The 22466-nt window shown below is 39.8% G+C and overlaps 1 protein-coding gene across 2 annotated transcripts; it reads right to left on the bottom strand.

Annotated features, from left to right (window-relative positions):
• Positions 1-372: 372 nt before the first annotated feature.
• On the bottom strand, positions 373-16381 carry klhl14 (kelch-like family member 14). Of its 2 annotated transcripts, XM_018676447.1 has the most exons (9): positions 15919-16381; positions 14131-15031; positions 12040-12161; positions 7257-7346; positions 6374-6452; positions 5700-5890; positions 3846-4004; positions 3121-3278; positions 373-2113 (listed from the first exon to the last, which is right to left on the bottom strand). In XM_018676447.1, exons 2-9 carry the CDS (start codon positions 15006-15008, stop codon positions 1973-1975), a joined length of 1818 nt encoding a protein of 605 aa, XP_018531963.1. In that variant the 5' UTR covers positions 15009-15031; positions 15919-16381; the 3' UTR covers positions 373-1972. The 2 variants fall into 2 exon arrangements, with proteins under 2 accessions (XP_018531963.1, XP_018531964.1); XM_018676448.2 differs by lacking the exon at positions 15919-16381 and having other exon boundaries at positions 14131-15912.
• Positions 16382-22466: the final 6085 nt, after the last annotated feature.

The raw sequence follows: 22466 nt of genomic DNA, 5'->3' as shown, positions 1-22466 counted from the left end.
GTCTGAGCTACATACTACCAAAATGTGAAGTTGTATTACAGTAGTTTACAGAGATCCATTGTTCAGTGGTTTGTATTTCAGTTTTATACAGTAAATATTTTATGTTTCTCCTACAAGAATGTCAGTTCAGGGACCAAGTTGAAAGTTGAAGGGTAGAGACTCTGCAGTGAGATGGTATATAAACAGAGAAATGAAATGGGAGGAAGCAACTTTATCTTCATATTAAAAGCTGAAGAAGTATCTCAAAAACGTGTGTTTGTTTTTAAACCAGAGTCATTCACCAGACTGCTCACATTTATTCACTGGTGTTCACAATATATTCTAATGAAGCTACTTTTCTGTCTGGAAAAAAAACCCCAAAAACTGAAAAAGTTATTTTAATCATCAAGAGTCAATTTATTTTTATATTCTAAAATTCAAAGGACATAACAGGATTTGAGAATAAATCCAAGGTTGAGTGCACAAAAATGTTTCACTGCAAGCGATTATGTACAAGAATGAAATCAACAAATCTTTACAGAATTCAACAGGTACTGCATCAATATTTAGAGTCAACTTTTTGAACCTAATAGCGTAGACTAGACTGGATTTAGATTCATTTGCACTGAAGATAACTTTTTTTTTAAAACACATCACATTAATTAATTTACATTTTAGTGAACTTTCTTTGCTGAATTAAAAGTCCACTTTTAGTGCATTAAGGACCAATGTATGCTTGTTTGTTTTTCATACATTAAAGATTAAAATCCCATCAAGGTAATGCTACAGTGTGAGGCCTCACAAACAGGCCTGTACATTAACTTGTAAAGGAGAACAAACCAAACAAACGTCCTCTCCCAAACATGCCACCCATAAATACACTGGCTAGCAATTACAATTTGATTGTACCATCATTGTATAATTAACGTGAACATTAGTGCGTCATATGAACATTAAGAATCAAAGGTAAATCCTTAAATTGTTTTGTTTGCAGCACGAAGAATAGCTGCCATAAACATTTGGCAAGTTTTTTTTTTTCCTGTTAAGCAGATGACCTGTAAGGAACTCTCTGTTCAACAAGTTATACAGAAACACGACTTTAGCCTGGGTGTAAATCATTAAGATAATTTGTTAAAAATTAGGGCTGGGTGATACAGACACATCCTCATAAAGATCATTGTGTAATAGTGTTTTTTTTTTTTTCCAGTGCCCACCTGGTTGCCCTCACTTGCTTGGACCCTGGTATACTTTCTTGAAAGTCCAGTTACAATGTATTTTTACTCATATCATGTTAAATAATGACAACTGCTGTTGGAAAAAGTTTGTCTGGACATGCCTCCATCTTGGACACATAAATATGTTCATTTTCAGAGAAAGACAACAAAAGAGCTGCATAACGATCCGACCAGGTGATAACAGCAGGGTAAGTTCACGATCCAGGCAGAGAAAACGAGTGATAACATGAAGTGATGAAGAATATTCATACACTTTGATCATCACAATTAATGTAACTCACCCAGCCCTAGTTTAACGTAACCCCTTGACAATTTTGGGACTGATCACCTTTTCTCCCAGTGTCAGTCCGTGAAACAACACTGCATTTTGCTGGAGTTATGCCTCTACTGAATACAAGATACAATGGATTGAAAGCTATAATTCAGTTCAACACTATGCGTGCTATAGAAGAGAAGCCAAAAACACTTACTATCAGTTTAAATAAAATCAAGTATGAAACTGACCATTTCTCATAACACAGATGAGTTTAAATACATGAGTTACACAATTTTCTTCTTCTTTTTTTTTTTTCAAACCTTCAGTAGGGAATAACGAAAGTGCTCTGGTCAAACCTGTAAAAAAATAATTTATACACACCCTCGTCATCTGACTGGAGGGTTTGTCACAAAATTGTTGACAACTGTTTTGCTTATTGATGGTCCTCCCCCCAGTCATTCTGCTGCTTCTCACCCTCGCCGCCCGCTGGTTGGATTAGTTGTCATTTGTTAAAGGGAAGGCAGGCAGGCAGTATGACGGTGGAACAGGCTGGGCCCGCCAAAGGCTCCGCCACCTCTCCCTCCAACTCTGTCCATGTTCCTTTCTCTGGGCTGTAGCAGATGGTGGAAGACTTATAGGCCCCCTGAGGAAAAAAAAAGAAAATCAAGTCATTCTCTTCAGTCCTCTTAGGATTTCTAACTGCGGGATAGAAAAACTCTTTTATACAAATGTGTGTCATCAAAAACAGCAGGGACTAATTCAAAGGGAAAGTCTGGTGATTTTCTACATTTTGCCAACAAATTCCATGAAAGAACAAAAACCAGTAACTAATCTTAATGACAAGAGTTCCCTATGTAGCCAGATATACTGCAGCTTATTGCTTTGTGCCAAAGAGTTCCAGTGTTGTCCAAAAACAATTAAAAACACATGAATGAGCCACGCTGTTGCACTCGTATCTCTTTCCACCAGGACAGTGTTGGTGCAGTGACAGTCCAGAATTAGCTCCTATTGAGAGCCAACCTGCATTTCAACATGTTTTAGAACATTGCAGAGTCCACACTCCACACCATGTGGTGGCGGTAACACACCAATTTGACCCCCAGTAAATCTCAGAAGAAGAGTAACAATATGTGGCAGAAGTTGGGGTAATTTCCATTGTAGGGAAATCATGTCTGAGAGAGCCACAGACATCAGTGGTTCCAACTTTTTTCCTTTTTTTTGGTGGAAATACATGGCACTAGTTCTAGATTGTGCACTGGCCTGGTGTCAGTGGAACAGGCCTATGGGAGATTCATTGGTTTAATAGAGTACTTCTGTTGCACATGTAAGCATCATATCCAGCTTTCAGAAACCTGGATAAGCCATCATCACAGTTTAGAGAAGCCTGGATATGCTGGAATAAATACTGTGGCATATAAACACCCGGTGTCCACATTTCTGAATGCTCTTTGCTGATAAAGAACATAGTGGCTGAGATGGAGAGAAATGAAGACACAACTTTACACAGCTGATCAGAAACCTTAATGCTGTTAACAACAAGCAATAAACAAGGTGTGAATGTAAACATTGTCAGTATTGGTATTTGGAAGATGACAGGCCTTATTCTTTAATATAAAATGATATAATCGGATGTGTAAAACAATACAGTACCATGCTCCAGCTGTAGCCCCCCACGAGGAAGATGCTGTCATCCAGAACAGCACAGCCGGGGCCGCTGCGACCCTCCAGGATGGGCGTCTGCAGGATGTTCCATTGGTCAGCTTTCGGGTCGTAACACTCAACCAACATCACGTCTAGATGGGAAAAACCTGTGAGAAGAGGAAGACAACTGTGTTAAATAATGAATTTACTGTATGGCATGCATTCACTGTGTCCTGTCATTATAGGTCCATTTGCCCTGAAAATATATTTTTCTTAAGTTAGAACAGTGTTTCTGTGTTTGTGCTGTTTTCTCTCTGGTTTCTAAGAGGGCAGGACGTCATGTGAAAAGGTAATGTCATGTATTTCTGTGCACGAACCAGTATTTAGCAACATTTAAATCAAAATCCTGATAGTGAGAGCAACATGATAGACGTTATATCCAGGTAAATACAGGAGAAAACTAACAAATGATTTAGATAGTCTTAAAAAATGTCTTTCCTTTTGTCTCTCAGGGCCTCTAAAGCCTGTTTCATTAAATCTGCAAGCTCCTGTTTTTCTCATGTACCTGAAAATTGCCAAAACCTGAGGGCAACTTTATCAACATAGCACATTTCATTACAAGTAAACTCAATGTGTTTTCCATTAAAATTGATAATACGGTCAGCATCTCTTTCACACAGAAAAAAAAGAATCAATCTCAACCTGTTTTCTGTTTATTTCCTGAAACACCTTACCTTTCAAATGGTTTCCACCAATAGCGTACAGGCGGTCGTTCATTCCAGCCAGGGCATGAATGGCACGCTTTGTGTTCATATCCTGTTTCCTCGCCCACACATCCATTATAGGGTCATAACAGTAGAGCCAGGACACATACTCTCCATTGTGTACTCCTCCTGCAACATGTAAACACAACACTATGTCTTTAATATTATGTGGAAATATAAACTGTAGACAGACACACTAGCTGCTCATGTAATATAGTTCTCTATAGTGCCTCTGTACACTAATCAGTGATGATTCTTATTAAAAAAATGTATTGATTTATTACTGAACCTAACAATTACCAGGGTTCTTATATTAAAATATGTCACAAAAAGATCTTTAACCTATAAACCAATCAACATATGAATAGTAGTTATAGATTTTGTTCAATACTTTTAATTCTTTACAGACACACATGCTTACAGAGAAGCTTTCTGGTTCTTTTTTAAACTCGATCTTCTGTCATCTGTATTTCTGGCTAAACATAGCTTTTATTTTTTAATGAACGAACGCATCGCAGTGCGTCATAGTTAATGGCGCCTTCTCCAACCAGCTCTATTCAAGCACAAGGTTGGTGCCTTTGTTCCCTTCTTTTAGTTTTATATTGTAATCACCGCTGTGGTGCATAATACAGTACAATAGTCACATCATAAAGTTCACCGATGATTCAGTGATAGTCAGCTTTTGGAAGGGGAGGATTTCGGTTTATGACTTTCTGCGTTGGCGTGACAAGTCTTCGACTGATTCAAATGTGACTAAAACAGAAGATATTATAGATTCCACAGAGTAGAAGTACTGTATAGATGTTACATTGAAGGGATACAGAGTTGGTCGTAAAGCATTTGCATTGCAGCGTGTCACAGCACCTTTAACCTGTCAGTGCTTTTTAAGAAATCTTGCTTGGTAACAATCACATAAGTACAATCAAATCATACAAAATAAACTCAATGTGCTTTACACTAAAAAAAATATACAAACACCTGCCCAGTAAAGACAGTTAAAAACACACACACACCACAAAAATAAAGCATAAAGCACCGACAAAGACGCATAGACGCCTCCCCTCTCAGAAGAAAAATGTAATTCTGGATTTTCCTGCCCATTCTCTGAAAGGAGCGTTTGAAATGTGGACCTCACTATCTCCAAGTGTTACATTGACTTGACTGTGCCTGGTCAGAAGCATGGACTATATAAATATGGCTCTTGATGTTGTTTATTATTTTCTAATATGTTTTGGAGGAAGAAGAATTCTTGCATACAAAATCTTTCTAAATTATCAGCACAAAAGTAGAAAAAAAATCACAATAGGTTCATTCAGTAAAAGTGCTCATTATGCAGCAGAATGATTCTTGTTAGTATTGTATGCTGAATATATTATATTAAGTAAATATAAATACAGTTAAATTACTGTGTAAACAGCATTTTGTTGTAAGGGGTTGTGGTGAAGACTGGTTAAACTACTTACAGTCATATGCTGTTGGGTAATTAAATGTAAACAATGCGTTTGATTTTATAAACTGATCACACTTCATATGTAAAATCTTAATCTGTCAATTCATTAGTAACTACAGCTGTTAAATAAATCTAATGGTGTAAAAAGTACAATATTTCCCTCTGTAGTTGAATAGAAGTAATAATAAATAGTAATAATAATTTGACCAGACACTGAAACTGTTGTTATCTTGTGCCTTTACTTATGATGTGGTGATGTTTTAGTTGTATGTATTTATCTGTTGTTTTTAGAGGCTGTGTATTGCACATCATGTACCTTTTTTGAGAGGCAGACAGAATGATAAGTGTGACTGAATGACAGGTTCTGTCCTGACCTGATATGTAGATCTTGCCATTATGTACTGCTCCTGCATGGGCGGCCAGAGGCTGCGGCAGAGAGGACACATAGTTCCACTCATTAGTCTCCAGGTTGTAGGACTCCACGCTGGAGAGGTAGCCAGTTTCGTTCCTACCACCAATCACGTACAGGTGTTTATCCAGGCGGCAGGCGAAGAAACTGGCTCTCCTGAGGAGGAAGTGTCAACCAGACAACATCATTAAACCAGCAACAAAATGTATTCTCAGGTTTTTCTAGTTTCTGTGTGAGGAGGAGAATATTCTTATTTTGATAGGTGAAGTGTGGCTTCAGGCTACAGTAGTTACATGCCAGGGCAATATTGGTCCTTACTTTTGCATTAGACACTTATTTATTTAGTATCAGAACTTATTTTAAAAAAGCAACAGAATATTAAATACTGCAGGTTAAGAGTCATAGAGAACATTGTGTATGTCTGTATGCATAGAAAAATCTGATAAAAATTAGATTGATTTTGAATTTCCTGTTTGTTTATTTGTTTATTAATCACAAACAGATGTACCTACTGTATACTGTCCATGGGGAACAATACATTTAGAGCACATTTAAACAAAAGCAGCAATCAATATTAAAAAATATAATAAATGATTATATGAATGAACAATTACATATTCAGATACAAAAAAGACTCACCTCTCCTGCATAGGGGGCAACTGTATCCAACTGTTGAATCTGGGATCATAGCGGCTGACAAAATTAGTGCTGTGCTTTCCTGCAAAACAAATATAAGATATAAGATCAATGAAACTGATTACTCACATGACTTAGCTGAGTGAGAAGGTTCTTTATAGTACAATACAGTTTAGGTACTGTGCTCACTTTTAACAGAAAAAGTCCTTGTTACATATCAATTAAATGCACAACTGTGACTCTGCAAGTCTTCATTTAAAAATAAACATATTATCTGAAAATCACCTCCCACACATGCTGATTTATAGTGTTAATGTGCTACTTTTCAGTGTAATTAGAGTGAACACATGTTGATTGAAGGCTTGTTTTTCCAACCATGGACTGATCTGGTTTTGTTCAAAAAGTCTTGAATGTTCTCTGATGATTTGTGTTGATTTTTACCCTCACTACTAAATAAACAGTACTGATTTCACTATGTGCAGTGCACAGCTCCAGTACTACTCTATCATTATGAAAAGAACAAAAGGACAGCATCAAATTTTTTGCTCATTTACAGTCTTTGTTTCTTACTATGGTTATATGTTACCACAATTTCTCTAAAAGCACTCTTAACACATCCACACCACAAATATTTCAGTGTTAACAACAGTTATTTTTCTGTGCCAATTATTGACAAGTGTTGACTGGAGTGTTGTTTGTCCACTCAGAGCTGATCTGGCTCTAGGATGAGTGTTTGAAACTATCTGAAAGTGCTACACTAACTCTGATGGGTTTGAACTTATACACACGCTGGCTCAGAGCGCTCTCTATATTAAGTAAACACTGGCAAATGTGCTGTGTGAAGTCACTGGAAAGCAAGAGCGTGCAGTCTGTGGTGTTACAGTACCATTAGGGTTCCACTGGTCCTCTCCGCCCAGCAGCAGCAGGAAGTTCTCCACCTCCACCACGCAGTGATGGGCACTGTTGTAAGGCATTACTAGATGAGACACAAAAATCAAAAGTGCATGGGGTCAGTGGCAGGCAAACGGCAGCCTAAGGGCAAAATCTGGTCCTCCAACAGGAATTGGAATAAAGTTGACCTTTTAGTTTGGATCAGACTTTTTATATGATTTTTCATAAATCTACTGTAGATAATAGTATATAAATACATATCCAATATTCATCAATGTCGCCATATGAAAACAAATAAATTTTTAAAAGTAAGCCATGAATTCAGACAGTATTAACTCCACGACTTTAGTCTGTTTGATCAGATTTGTGGCTCACAAATGCAAAAGCACTCTGCTGGCAGCTTGTCAGATACACCGAGCTAAAAGTAATGCAGTTTAACACAACAGTTGTGCAATAAATCCTCCCTTCATGAAGGTGATAATGTTCAGTTTTTATTGAAAGAGGTACTGATTTGCTCATTTTGTTTTGTGTCATATGGACAAATGTTTCTATTATTTTGTCCACCCCTTTTGAATCAATGAAGGTAGGCTAATGACGGAAACACCTCTCTGTGTAATGCAGTAAAGTTCAACAGCACCACAAACTACAACCTCTGGAATTACCATACGAGTGAGCGAGTCAAGTGAACACCACTCTAAAAAAATGTCAATAAAAACTGAACATTATAACCTTCATGAAGGGAGGGTTTATTTCAGGACTGTTGTATTAGACTGCATTAGTTGTTGTTGCTGGGTGTGCCTAATAAACTGACATCTATAACTGACAAGTAATACGAAAAGTTACATCTGCCATAAAAGTATTTTATTAAATTGATATTATTCTTAAATGAGTTCAAATAATACTCAAACAAACATGTACAGTAGGCCTGCATCTCCACGGTGCCTGTAAAATTACACTGAACTCGCCCATGGTTGAACATAGCGGCTGATCCCTGATGTATGTCTGCTGGTCCGGACAATATCTGTTAGTCAGAATTAAATGAGGTTCCTATTTCTAGAATCTCTACAAAATGTTATCTCAACTCTTTAATAAGCAATGTCTCATGATGCCAAGTGTCCTGTTAGTTTGACAGGGGGTGCTCATAGTGTGTATTAATGTCAAGACTGATTTGATTTACAATGCACACTTATCAACAGGCCAGAGTGCTTGTGGTAATGACACAGCCAAACATCTATTTCACAATCCTCAGTGTGAGTCAATGTTATAGGATTTATTTTCCCTCCTCATTGCTTTTGTTTTGTAACCTTCCATTCATCCATCTACAGGAGGTGATTTCTTGTGGGGAATCGAGCCTGTTGACTCTTAAACTGGAACAAATGAAAGTGTGAGGCACAGTAAACAGTCTGCTGTTTGTTATGACAAGATCGATCTATCTATCTATCTACCTATATATATATATATATATATATATACACACACATATATATATCTGATAAGGTAAATAAGTTTCTACTTCTTCTCTTTATTTCACCAAGTACGTCACACATAAGAGGAATTTGTCTTGATGTGTGCACATATGTACAGCATGTAACAGTCTAGACAAGTACACAGACTATTTACATATATTTAAAAAAAAGAATGCAATAAATAAAGTATAAAGAGTAAAGAGTGTAAAATCTAAAGGAATAAATGTGAAGGAGTTGAGTGTTGAATATGTGAATATACCTGTCTGAGGAAATATACAGGTTTATGTGATTGTCATACAGTTGCGTAAAAATACAAAGGTGCCACAGTAATCGAGTATATTCAATAAATATAATCTACTCTATAATCTATCTTGCTGCTTATTATCTTAGCACAGGTTGGAATAAACATAAACAGCTTTAGAGCCCACAGCTGCAGCAGGACCCCCCTCATGAAGGATTTTCCCTTGTGTATGTTTTTGTGCTCCCCCTCCTCTCCTCCATCTTCTTTTGCTGAAGTGACCCCATTGAGATGTAGAGAAATGGTCTTAGGTGACAGTCATAATGAACATGATCGTGTTCACTCAATAAATCTCAGGCCCGGTGCTTTTTGAGCACAAATCAGTGAAATGTTAAAGCCCACCTGTCTGTCTCCATCAGTCATTTCCACTGTCACCTCCCCACCGCCTGATGGATCACAGTTGCTGCAAAATTAGACAGCCTTGAATCTCATTTCTTTCCAATTGGCCTCTCCCTGCAATCTCACTCTGGCTGCCTGACATGTGCCGGTCCTCTCTATGGGAGGGGAGTCTCAGATAGGAACTAATACTACATACACTAAACACAGCTTTATCTCGAACGAGGGGATTAGGTTGCTTGCCTCCAGTGCACCTCAAAGACGAGTGCCATATGACAGCCAAATTCCCTTACATGCTATTTACATTATCATTCAGTCAGCAGTATATAGGACATGGATGGGCGGCTTTTTATTTGATGTCTAGTGACTTGTACTCATACTAAAAATCATCTCGTACCCATGTGAAAAGAAGATTATTGCTTTACAGTATGTCGCAGGCTACAGTATGAGGAGTGCTGTGGGAGGATTTGGGACATTTGCCCTGCCTCTACAGGTGCCAGACATTCAGGTGAACAGTGGGATAAGAACCAGGCTATAATAACTGGAAACCACTGTACTAGTTTTGTCCAGCACAAAAAAAACAACAACATATTTTTCCTTTCTGGAAGTCTTTGCTGTGAATTATCACCTGAGAGAGTGTGTGAAATCAGTCTGCATATTGTCCCCTCTCCCCTAAATCTTCCACTAACCCCAGGGGTGAACTGCCATAGGAGGGCAGGATGAGCACGTCCTCCACGAGATGGACGCCATCACTCCAGTCTACAGTGAGCTCTAGGGCTCACTAGAGGGAGTCAGAAACCTCTGCATAGAGGCACAGCCGGGGTCGGTTGAATGACTCCACAGCTAATGCACCACTGCTGCTCCAGCTCTGACGTGCCTTTAACACCATTACAATTGCATCCCACTGAGCTGAAATTCCTTTGTTCTAGGCCACGCTGCGTGGACGAGATCCGTTTTTTTCTTCCAAGTGTGAGATTTTAATATCAGGTTTGTTTAAAGAAGAAGAAGAAAGAGGAGGAGAGAATAGCCCCAGCATTGTGGCTGAGTCCTGTGCCTGCCTTTGTCTTGTGTTCGTCCACGCTGCTGTGGGTACACTAGATGGCAAACTTTACACTAGAATCACCGAGCAGCAGATATATCTGACACAACCAGAGGGATCAGATTCTTCCCAAATTGTGTTGATGAATGTCTTAATCAAAGGCTGTCCCTCTCAGGTTTCGCCTCATTGAAAAGTTATGATTGAATGTTAATAATCTTCTATTCCACATCCATTGTGTGGAGGCTACATCAGATGGTCACTGATGTGTTAAGGGGATGATTTTGCAGTTTTGTCCTTCCACTTGGCCACGGACCATTTGAGTGTTAACTTTTTAGTTTTGAGTGATGGAAATCCCTATTGACCTTTTGCTTGCTGCAGTTTATACCCAGGAGTATGAGTTTAATGAGAAAATGACAATGTAAACACCAGCAGGCTAAAGGCTGTTGTGTATGCATGCGTCTCTTTTAGTAAAATGCACCCTTAAAGATTTAGAAAAACAGGAGCTAAAACGACAGACGATTCGAGCGCAAGAGGAAACCAAGTCAAGACATGTCAACAGAAACGTCACACTAGAATTTCAAAACTCATGCCATAAAGTGAGAATATAAGCTGCACAGTGCCGAGCTGACAGAAAACAGAGCTATGGCTAATGTGTACGAATGGAGAGACGCTGCTGAGGTATGGCCCCAACCAAAACAAAAGGACAAAAACTCGATATGTCCGGCAATGATGATGCAAAGGACAAATATGGTTTCCCATTAAGCTCTTGCTTGACCTTTGCAATATGGCAACAATATAGTGGTGAGCCTTAAAAGGTCAGGGAAGACAGAGAGAGAAAAAAAGAGCATGGTACACTGTACAGAGGTGAGTGCTGTGGGGATGTGGCTGTAAATTCACAAAGGCTACAGACACTACATTTTTTTCAATACAATAGTTTTTTGTGGAATTATGATGACTTGCTTTCAATATGATATTATGACATCAATACCATGAGCTGTATCCTGGTATAAATCCCTACAGGTTATGGGATATGTCTTTATTTTCTTTTATTACCATATTATTTTTGTTTAGTCAATTAAAATCATTATGTATTTTGACTGTTTGTATAAACATTACAGCTGCCGTCTCCCTGACCTTATCCCTTGGCATTTGCTTTACCTTACATAAACCCATTATCAATAGCAGCACCAGGTCAACAGGCTAATTCCATGCTGTGCATTAGTATGTATGGGGTAATTCAATCTTGTGCATTGATCAATGTAAGCAACTAATCAAGCTACATTTAAATGTTATGAAGGAAACATGTCATTCATTATTGTTCTGTCTCTGCCACAATAGATCATTAGATTCAAGTAAATCTCATCATGCATCCTGCCAGCATATTTCAGCAAAAACAAGGGAAACCGGGCATGAAGCTCCACAGTGCTGTGAAGTCACGCTCTGATTAAAAACTTATATTAAAAGTGATAGTGATACATTATTACCTGAAGGATTTAGGGAACTCCTTCCCCTCATTTTCCGTGGAAATTAACCTGTGTTAAAGTCATCCATAGGAACAACTATTTCTCATCATAAAAGCCACTAACACAAGACGCCCCAGGTTAAAAAAAAAAAAAGCAGCAAAGCCTTTGCTACTCACTTGTGAGGATCTTCCATGTCTTTTTCTCGTCGTCATAGTACTGGACCAAATTGCTGGGGAGACGATCAGGTCCAGGAGGCAAACCACCCACCAATAACAGCATCCTCTTATTGGAACGGATTCTGTAATGTCAAAAGTGTGGGTGTGCGGACAAGTGTTAGGAAACAAAGAACAAAACAGGTATTAAGACTTGAAATAAAACATCCCAAGGGGCACCATCAGCACAACCTGCACCTAGACACCTTTAATTCCTTTCTTTGCATAATTACATTGATAGTACTAACAGTTCTATCTCAGCGAATTTTGATACTTCACTTTGCAAATGTGTGTGAATGAATTAATCAGTGAATGAAATAAAAATAAACGCATGGTTTAATGAATAACTGCTCCTTGTCCGAGTACAGCAGTTGAAGTTGAGACTGCTAATCAGGCAGTGTGTGGCCACGTTTATTATAATTAGCAAAAAAATTGCTCAACAGCACACACATCCTTTCGATGTGTTATTGAACGGTTATTGTACTCTAAAGATATCTTTTCAATTAGCTGTGAAGCGGGGACGATCCTGCAGGGTGTCATGCTGGAGGCTAAAAGCACAATTGAGTACATAAACCTGCCTATACAATGTCTCCATTTCATTGGCTGAGGTGATTCATGTGACATCACTGAGCTAGTTGTGAGATATTTCCTGCTGTTTGTATATGATATATAACCTAAAAACTGCACACTTTACTCCACATTAATGACCATTATGTGGCTCCTAATGGATTCCAACACAAATCTACCAATTAATCACAATATGCAGTAAAAAGATTAAGAGTAGCTGGCCTTTATATTCAGACATGTTCACCTTTTTTCCCTTTTTCATATTTTACTTCTTCATGCTTGGGTAAATCGCCATTGTCTCGGTACATCTCCCTGCTACTGGCCCACTCGGAAGTGTTTTGGGGTTATTCATATGCAAATGAGCCCCTGGACATAGATAATAGTGATTAATTGAGAGGAGAGAAACAGTGGCATGTGAAAATTATGAGAATTCCTGATTCCTTGCTCATTTAGGTCCATATGTGGGAATAGATATGTTATTGGGATAATGTAGGAATAGATACATGTAAAATGATTCCACTTTCAAGTTTCAATTCTATAATGCCACAGTTTATTCTTCCTCTGCTCACATATATACACAGAGTTTTAAATATTTGAATACTGATGCCATCACTACTCAAGAAATTTTCAGCCTTGACCATCTAACTACAGTCGGCTCTGTAAACAAAACCTGCCAACAGCATCGTCAATCAATCAACTCACTGACAATGCCTGTCTACTCACCAGCCCCTTGAAGTGCTGATCAGGACAAACATGGAAGTAAACCAAGCTGCTTGGCCTATTTTTGTGGCAGTGAGACACGTGCCTCTAACCTGAATAAGGAGCACTGCCCAGTTGTCCCTTAATGAAAATGAGTGCATTTTTTTCAAATATAATACACACTAAAAACTGTATTATATATTTGGTCATTGTCATATCAATAACTGGGTTGTGCTTACATCAGAACTGTTACATAATTATCATGTAATTCTGGTAACAATTTAATTATAGCATTTCAAATTGTATTCATGAGAGTTCCCACAAATCAAATGCATAACCTTTATCTAGTTTGCTGCATCTTGTCTACACTGATTAGAGAGCAATTACACAGATGTGTGAGGAAATAAAAGAGTTGTTTTTCCTTCACTACAACATAAGGTAACCTTGTAATTATGGGTACAGTGTAGCATAGAGTAGCATAGAGTAGATCAACCCCCCTTGACAGCTGGCAGTCTTTTACAGGAAAACCCCCACAATCCTCATAAACTGGGCCTCAAACCTCACACCTCTAACTGACCGCCTACATGGTCTAGACGACTACACAGGCGGTGGGACCAATACTTGAGTGAGTAGGCAACACTTGAGTCGGCAATTTGTTCAGATTTAACAAGTGGGAGGCATTTAATCACCTTCCGTCCACTCTCAAATAGCTAACTGCTGTGTGTGTGTGTGTGTGTGTGTGTGTGTGGAAACTTGTGTCTGTGTGTTTCTGTTTTGCCTCTTTCTCACCTGCTGGCCATGGTCTGCCTGCAGTGCTGCCTGAAGGGCATCAGGTGGTAGTTCATGGCATCCAGGAGTAGTTTCTGGCACACAGGGTCACTCCTCATGAAGTCAACAGACTGCACCCTCTCCACCAGCTCCGGGGCAGGTATGAGGGCGAAGCGCAGCCTCTTCATAAGGTCTGGCGCATAGTGCATGCGAGTCTCCCGGTCATGCTCCAGCCAGAGGACTGACATCTGGAAGAGAGCCAGCTCTGACTCCACCGGGGGTGGCAGAGCATCTAGCATGGCACACATCTCCTCAAAGTTTAGCAAGAGCACATCCTCCACCAGGTACTTGTTGGCCAGCTTCTTGGTCTCGTCCAGTCCATGGAGAGCAGCAATCTTGCAGATCTGCTTGTAGTTCTGCACAGAGATCTGGTCGTTGAGGAACTGGACGCTGAGCTTAGTAATCTGGGGGATGTTGAGGATCTTGCTGACTGACAGCACCTCTTCCACGGTGTCCAGGGAAAGAGTCACGTTGGCAGTGTAGAGGTACTCCAGCACTAATCGTAGTCCAATGGAGGAGCAGCCCTGGAGTACCAGGTTATTGATGGGCCTGGCACTGGGGGTCACCAGCTTGTCATCGGGAGAGGATGAGGGGGTCCCACTGCTGCCCTGGTCCCCTTTGCTCCCCTCATTGTTGATTACATTATGGGAGGAGAAGAGGGATCTGAAATACTGGGAGCAGGATGCCAGCACAGCTTTGTGGCAGTGGAACTGCTGTCCCTGGGCAGTGAGAGTCACATCACAGAAAAGCTGTTTTCTCCACAAGAGATTGAGCCCATGCAGCAGGGTGTCACTGTGTGTTGGGTCAAAGGTGGATGTTCTATCACCCGATCTGGACATGACTTCCTGACTGTGAACGCCACCTAGGCAACAAATAAACCATGCAAGCCATTTACCTCAGGTCATTTATTTGCACAATACACGCAACCTTATAGACGCTACCAGTCAACTATTAGAACAGAAAACGGTTTCTGGAATAAGTTATTGAGCAGATCGCCCGTCCATCCAGCGGGGAATAACCGTGATGCCATGCCAGCCGGCGAGAATCTACATCCAATACGGCTTCAGTCGCTTTCAACTTTGAGCTCTGGTCGTAAAGCAACAAACAAAAACGCAGTAGTTCCCACGGCGTGCCACTCTTAGTCATTCTTAACTCAAGAACAAGATGGTTTAAATGGAGGCTGGTGTGGTTTGAAGGGCGCTGTCAACAAACACACACACACAAAAAAAAAACCGAGGATACGGGAGATGCTGCGGTGCTTTCTCCCTCCTCTCTCTCGGTAACGCGGCTGAAGTTGTCGGATCAGGGGGGCAAAAAAAAGAGAGACAACCGCCACGGTGGACGGAGAACATGCAGCAATTCAGCCAACACTTATCCCTTCTCCTATCCTGCTGCACACCCCCACAACGAGGACATTACACATCGCACAGATTTACGGAGTCATACAAAAGCAATTAGTTTGTCTCCGAGCCCGTCAGCAGCGGTATGGGTGCGTTTCGCTTTTTAGTCTACCTGAGTTACGCGGACGTGAGTACCGAGAAATATTCGCTGAAATGCAGCTTTTCGGTAAAGTTAAACGCAATACGCATCTCTGCTGTTTCTTAGGCAGTGCAAAAAAAGCTATTTCTATGTGCGTAATGTGTGCAAACTTGACACAAGCGTGCGGTAACGTTGTCGCCAGATTCACTAAAAGCGCCTGTCACAACTAAATGATGTGAGCAGCTTTGCCTGAGAAGGAGCCAAACTTACCTGACTTCAGCTCTTGACAAAAAAAAAAGAAAGTAAGCTTCAGGTTCCCAATAATCTCACTTGAATTTTCCTTTGTTCTCCTTTTAAGAAATGTCCTTTTCCTTTAAAGTCTATGGTCGGTGGAGTCTCAAAATAACCATTGATTCCAACTCATAAAGTCACTATTTCAGGTTATTTGTTGACGTTGATCATTTGTTCTTCTGAATTAACAAGAAGTGTGTGAGTGTGTGAGAGGGAGCTGTGCTTTCTGCAAGAGAAGAAGAAGAAGAAATATACGTGTGACAAATTATGCTACCAAGAAACAACACATCATTATCCTTGGGCCTGGGGCTCAGTGAGTCGTAACGAGAGTAATAGGAAATCCACGGTTGGGGAGAGAAACGGTCGTGCATGGCCGGTGGAGAGAGACCATGCAGGGGTATGGATGCTGGAGAGACTCGCAAAATTATGGCTCAAGGCTATTGTAAAAACTGTCGAGCGTAAATGACTGCGATTTCAAACATCTATGGAAGAAAGAAAAGAGAAAGGGGGAGAAAAACCGAGTCTTTCCCTCGCTGTTATAGAGAGAACCGTCAAGTTTTAGTGCGCATTGCTAATTAGTCAATTTCTCTCTGCCTTCACAGCCCGACGACTTTGCTGCTGAGCTGAAACTGCTAATTTCTGGGACCAGCCTTTTTTTGGCTGTGAACTGGATGGATGAATGGCTTGTCTCGCACAAATGACAAAAAGCCCCTGCCTTAATCTCCATCGCCAAAATAACCCCTCATCTCATTCTGCTCCTGCTAGTCCTTCAAAAGAAGGTGCTCTACACAAACTCAAGTTTTGCATCTGTATTAAAAATACCACATACAGCACAATGTCCTTACTGTGTCTATGATGCTGAATTAAAGCACATAAACCCTCTTTTTCATTTACCATGTGAGAAGAGCATCAGTCCAAATACACTGTGCAACACACATTCAAAGTGATGTAAAGTTACAACAACAACATGCAGGAAAATAAAGTCTAACACAACATACAGTGTTTTCGTGTGCTATTATCTTGTCTGATCAGTTCATTGTTTGAGGCCTAGCTGCAGGCCTGTAAACACAAAGGGTTGAAACCTAATACAGCATCCATCAGTGCACAGTAGTGTGTTGTATGTGGAATTCATGGTTGTATGTCTAGATTCCACATAAGTACACACTTTCTCCTCCAAACCTCCCCCCACCCAAGTTCATAAGACATGGTAAATAAAATGAGTCCTAATGTCTACTCGACCAATAACCTAAAAACTGTGAGCCCCTCAGTCCTGTGTTATAAGTAGTTACTAACATATCATTACTTCATCCACTCCCCTCAGTTATGTCCAGGTCCTTTCAGAGGTCTTACACTAACATTTAAAACTTGTATACAAAGATATCTACCCTCATTATCTAAATTGAGACTGCATCCCTCCTATGACCCAGTACATGAATAATCAGGTAATGTAATCCTGATCATTCGTAGGCTGACACCGGATGGTCACAGGTTGAAAACGAGCAAAATGACACAACTTGCAAATCCAATAAAACACTGTTAGATGTGACTTATTAGGGCAGAATAAACTGTCAATTAAATAAAGAGCTCAATTAGAGTAAAAAAAAAACTTACATGCAGGACTCCCGTGGGACCAGAAGTGACAGATACCTCACAAGTTATGAAATGACAGATAAGGATAAATGGGTTTGTTCATGTACTATGAAATAGAGCAACACCATGCTACCGTTGAAGCAATAACAGGCCACATATAGGTAGTATTTATAATAGATGGAACCAGAACATTGTTTGATGTTTGAGTGTTTGACAAGCCTGCATATCCTCCACTTGTAGTTATACTGAACAAATTCATTCTATGTGAACTGTGTGAGATGACTGATTAGACTGTGCACTGCATCTCAAATAATTATCATCACTAAAGGAAAGCTATAATACTGTGGTATCAATTAGTGGTTTGAAACCACTAAGAAAGCAGTTTGTATTGTTGTTTACTATTATTGTTGTGTTGCCTCATTTTCAAAGCGCTTGTCACTGCAGAGCATTACAGTAGTTCCCTCCGTATTTCACTTCGGAGTCACACACACTGTTATCGTTACTAGCTCTCAGTTAGCACTACATTACCCAAGTCTCGAGCGAGCTATTCTAACGCAATAAAATGACCATTTCCAACTCTTTCAGCTCTTTGTAGCAACTCAGTCTCCTGAGGCCACTGGTCTTCAGATTGCAGGGCGTTTATGGTTGTAAGTTGTTGCAGTGTGCAGAGGGAGGGGGGGTCATCAGATAAGAGAAGAATTTCTAGACTAATTAAACCCTTTGAGACAAAGAATCACACTACAGTGATTTACAACTCTCTGTACCAGTTAACCCGACTCATATTTATCTGTCATATTACTCAGATACCATATCTACCTCTATGGGTAAAAAGTCTTTACATCCTTTTTGTCCTTAACATTCTGGGAACATGAGAGGGAAGCAGTTACATGAGATTTAAATACAGCAGTTCACTCATAATATGAGTTTTTAAAGGAGATAACTGCTAAACAAAGGTACACAAAGATCCCAGTCATTTACCATCTAATTCATACAGTGCAGTGGTATAATAAGCGCCTTATATTAACCTCAGTTATTACACAACTTTACGTGTAATGCCTTCATTATAGCACATTTTCTCATCATTTACAACACTACAATTTTGTGCATATAACACATAAAAATAAAGCTAAACAACAGAAACAGCAGACATTATTGTGGCCTGGAATAACTGATTAAAGAGTGAACATTTAATCTAATCAGTGCAATGAAACAAAACAAAAGGAGAAGCTCCAAAGTTGTGAATAGCAAAGTCTACCAGGCATAATTCCTTTTGCTGGCTGCTGCAGAGGGGTATGCTAAGATAGAAAGTATTATTTTCCTAAATGGAAGGTGTCAGATGGTCACGGAAATGTGATCGGCTGTTCAAGATCACTGCTTCCCATCTGCAATTTGTGACGTGTGAAAGATTCAGCCCAAATGTGCTCACCAAGCGTAAATCCTCAGCACTTTCTCTTATCGTGGAAAAGCAAGATAACCAGCTGTTTACAGATCAGAGAACATATCATATTAATATCATGGAGAGGGTGATATCATCTTGTTTGTAAAATATTTTGTTAACTAAGTGTGGTGTGGTATAGCAACCTATAAAGTCAAAGTTGTAATTTGTGCTTTAGTAAAACTGTTGTAGTTTAAAGCCTTTTTCTGCTAAAAATATCACAGGGAGAAAGGGGAAAATACTGCAGGGAGCATCTTAAATAAGATTTAGTGAGACTAAATGAATGAAAACTGCAGGTTATTGTAAATACTAAATAATAAAGCTTACAGCCATTACATTTAAATTACAGACCCCTCTTCAATTCCAGTTAACTGTATGTCTTAACACAAGTAAGACTGCTTTGATCCATCTATTTCGCTGTATTTTATCTGATATTAGAAGGCTTCACAGTTATGTGTGAAATGATACAGTTGTGTGATGTGACTGCTGTGGACATGGACTCAGTTACTATACAGTATTTTATGGGGTTTTGATTGGGATTTCCTGAGTCAGAGTCACAGTAAACTGTTACTTTTAACTGTCTGTGGCAATGGTTGCACCAGTTTATCATCTCCCAAGAGTAGTTTGGACATGAGAGGAACAAATGAGTTAACTTGCAGCACAGGTTTAATATATATACAGGTGAGGATAAAGTGAAAGGGTCAGGTGAAGTGCAGCTTTGGTTTAACTTGATGAATTAGGAAATTTGAACAGATGCAGTCATCTGTTAACTTGATATATATTTGACTTATATTTTGATACTGGGACTGATTAGCGCATGCTTGTCATCTCAGATCAAACTTAGTCAGAGATGATTCATAAAACGTCCACAGTGTAATAAATCGGAGGCATTTATATTTGCCATTCAGGGAGTATGGGAGGCCTGCTGTTTTAAACCCCTAGATCCCCACACATGGCGTAGCCACCACAGACACGGCTCAGAGAGTCAGCCAGCAGCCGGGAGGTGAGCAGAAAGGAACAGGCGGTGTCCCCTCCAGAGTGAGCACAGGAGCGTGTGTGTGTGTGTACAGTATATGTGTGTGTGTGTGGCATTCTCAAATGACAAAAGGATACCAGTTGTGCAGTTCAGGTGGGAGGAGACATGGAGGTGGTATGGAGACTCACCTGAGGGAGAGTCTGGGCTGTTGGGACCGTGGCTTCAGTGGAGACCCGGAGATGTGTAGGGGCCGCAGGAGGCCACTGTGCCGTGGAGGAGGTTTTGGAGTGGGGGGGGGGGCTGGAGGGAGAGAAGGGTATGTGGGGGGGTTGCTGTTGCGCAGTCTCCCCAGCGTGATGCATCTACCTTCAGGGTGGCAGCAGGCGTGGAGTGGGGTGCGATGGAGCGAGCACGGGCTCAGTGGCGCGGTCACCTAGGGACGCTGAAGCTGCTGTAGCAGGACTGATAGTTATTCCTTGGGAGAATTGCAAGATGAGCCCCATTGTATTAGCAAACCCCTTCTACTAAAACTGTATCAATGTTCCCAAGTCTTAAAAGAATCAAGTTGGGGTTCAAAATATGTGACACATATCTGAAGAGCAAATATAGTGTGGTTTCAAGTATTAAATTAAGCAAAAGAAATATAGTGTTGAAGCCCTATTTATAATCTCTAAATATAGTTTCTGTAATTTAGCACAATATTCTAAACTGAATGTTTCACTGTGAATCAGAATTAATGTTGTCAGAGTTAAACTTCAGTAAATTCCTTTGGCAATGGGAAGCCAGCAAATTATTCCATACTGATTTGAAATTCTCAGACATTAAGCTTTTTAATTTCCAAGCCATACTTTTGTGTTGCAACTGTTTGAGTCGTATCTTTTAGAAATTCTCTGTGTCTAATATGGTCAGCACTCCCAATTATTCACTCCACTGACAAGTGAAACAAATGGGACCAACCAGTGCATTCTGTATTATCTACACCCCTTGGATTCCCTGACAATAATTAATACAATGGCAAGCTGCTGTTACCAGCCCCGACGACATGAGCTCAACAACATAAGCTGTCCCTTTCCAAGAGCTCTTGAGAGGAAATTACATCCAGTGAGGTCATATACGTCGCAGCCACCAGCAGCCAGGTCATATCATACCACCGTCTGGGAAGCCTAGATCAGATAAAGGTCCTATTGTAGGGTGCTGTTAACATCACCAGGTTATTACTCACATCATTACACCATGACTATAAGGTGCATGGAATATGTCAAGAATAATATGAATGTAGTCCTGACCATAGAGATATATGCAGACTTTAACAGCAAAGACTGTCCCATATATATATATGAGGGAAGTTCATTAATATGCCACATGATCTTACTGAGGCAGCAGTGCTGACGACCTCACTCATATGGTCACACACCATTATGTAGTGTTACTTCATTTCCTCATAATACAGATAAGCAGGGAAACAACATTACTAATACATCATAAAAATAGCACATACTGTATGTAAGCAATGTTAGGTGATTTAGGTGTGTATTTTTAAATAGAAACAAACATTAGTCTCATGATAAAACAACATTAAATAAATACAGACATTTTTTGGTTTAATAATCAACTGACCAATATGTCCTTTTAAAGAGTTGTCATGTAATCATACTAACCCCTCTTATTTTAGCCTGCAAGGATATTAACAGGTTTTTTAATTATAGGGGAGCACATTCCCCCAACATCCATTAAAGGAATGCCATGCTAATTTTAAATCCTCGCAGCAGGCATTGGCATCAACAGAAGAAAAGTGGATGAGTTTCTCTTTAACAGCTGTAATTTGTGTTTTCCAATCACCATGCTGATTTCTGCTCATTATACTCCGGTTTCACACCGGTAAGTGAGCAAAGTTTGGATTGATTGACTCTAATTAACTAAAAAATGTTCCAAGCCATGGATTTATTATCATGCTAGCTAGCCACAAATGTCAGAGAGTTTCACAAATTATTATCCTGTTAAGATAAATATCTTTGAAATCAAATGAGTGTGGAAACACAAGGAACATGTATTGTTATACTGATGAATTTGTTTGGCATGTTTTCTGTGGAGTTCCACATTAGAGGACTCACCTGGGCAAACACACAGTTCCAGTGTATTGTTAAGCTGCACAGTATGACTGAATGACAGATGCTGAAGTTGCTTAAACTTTAAAGGAACAGTCTCCCTAATAACCTACTGTGGTGTAGAAATATTACAGGGAATGAACAGCAGACAATGATTAAAATTATTATTAGCAAAATAGTAATAATAGTAATAAGATAGAAGACATGAACAGTTACCATATGTAGCTGTGCAGAACTGCCTGGTCTTCTCTATGTTAACAGAAGACCTATTCCCTCTTGTGTGCTCCAAAACTTGGCAGCATCTCCCTCATTGATATTTTAGACACAGTAGCACCTCTCTCCTCTCACATTCTTTCCTTGACTCCATCAGCTCCATGGCTCAACTCTCCACTTCCTCATGAACAAAGGCAGGACGCTTCGA

This window comes from Lates calcarifer, linkage group LG4 (genome assembly GCF_001640805.2).
Source record: "Lates calcarifer isolate ASB-BC8 linkage group LG4, TLL_Latcal_v3, whole genome shotgun sequence".
Lineage (NCBI taxonomy): Eukaryota > Metazoa > Chordata > Actinopteri > Centropomidae > Lates > Lates calcarifer.
Note: the sequence above shows the minus strand (reverse complement) of the source record. Positions and strands in the feature narration are given on the sequence as shown.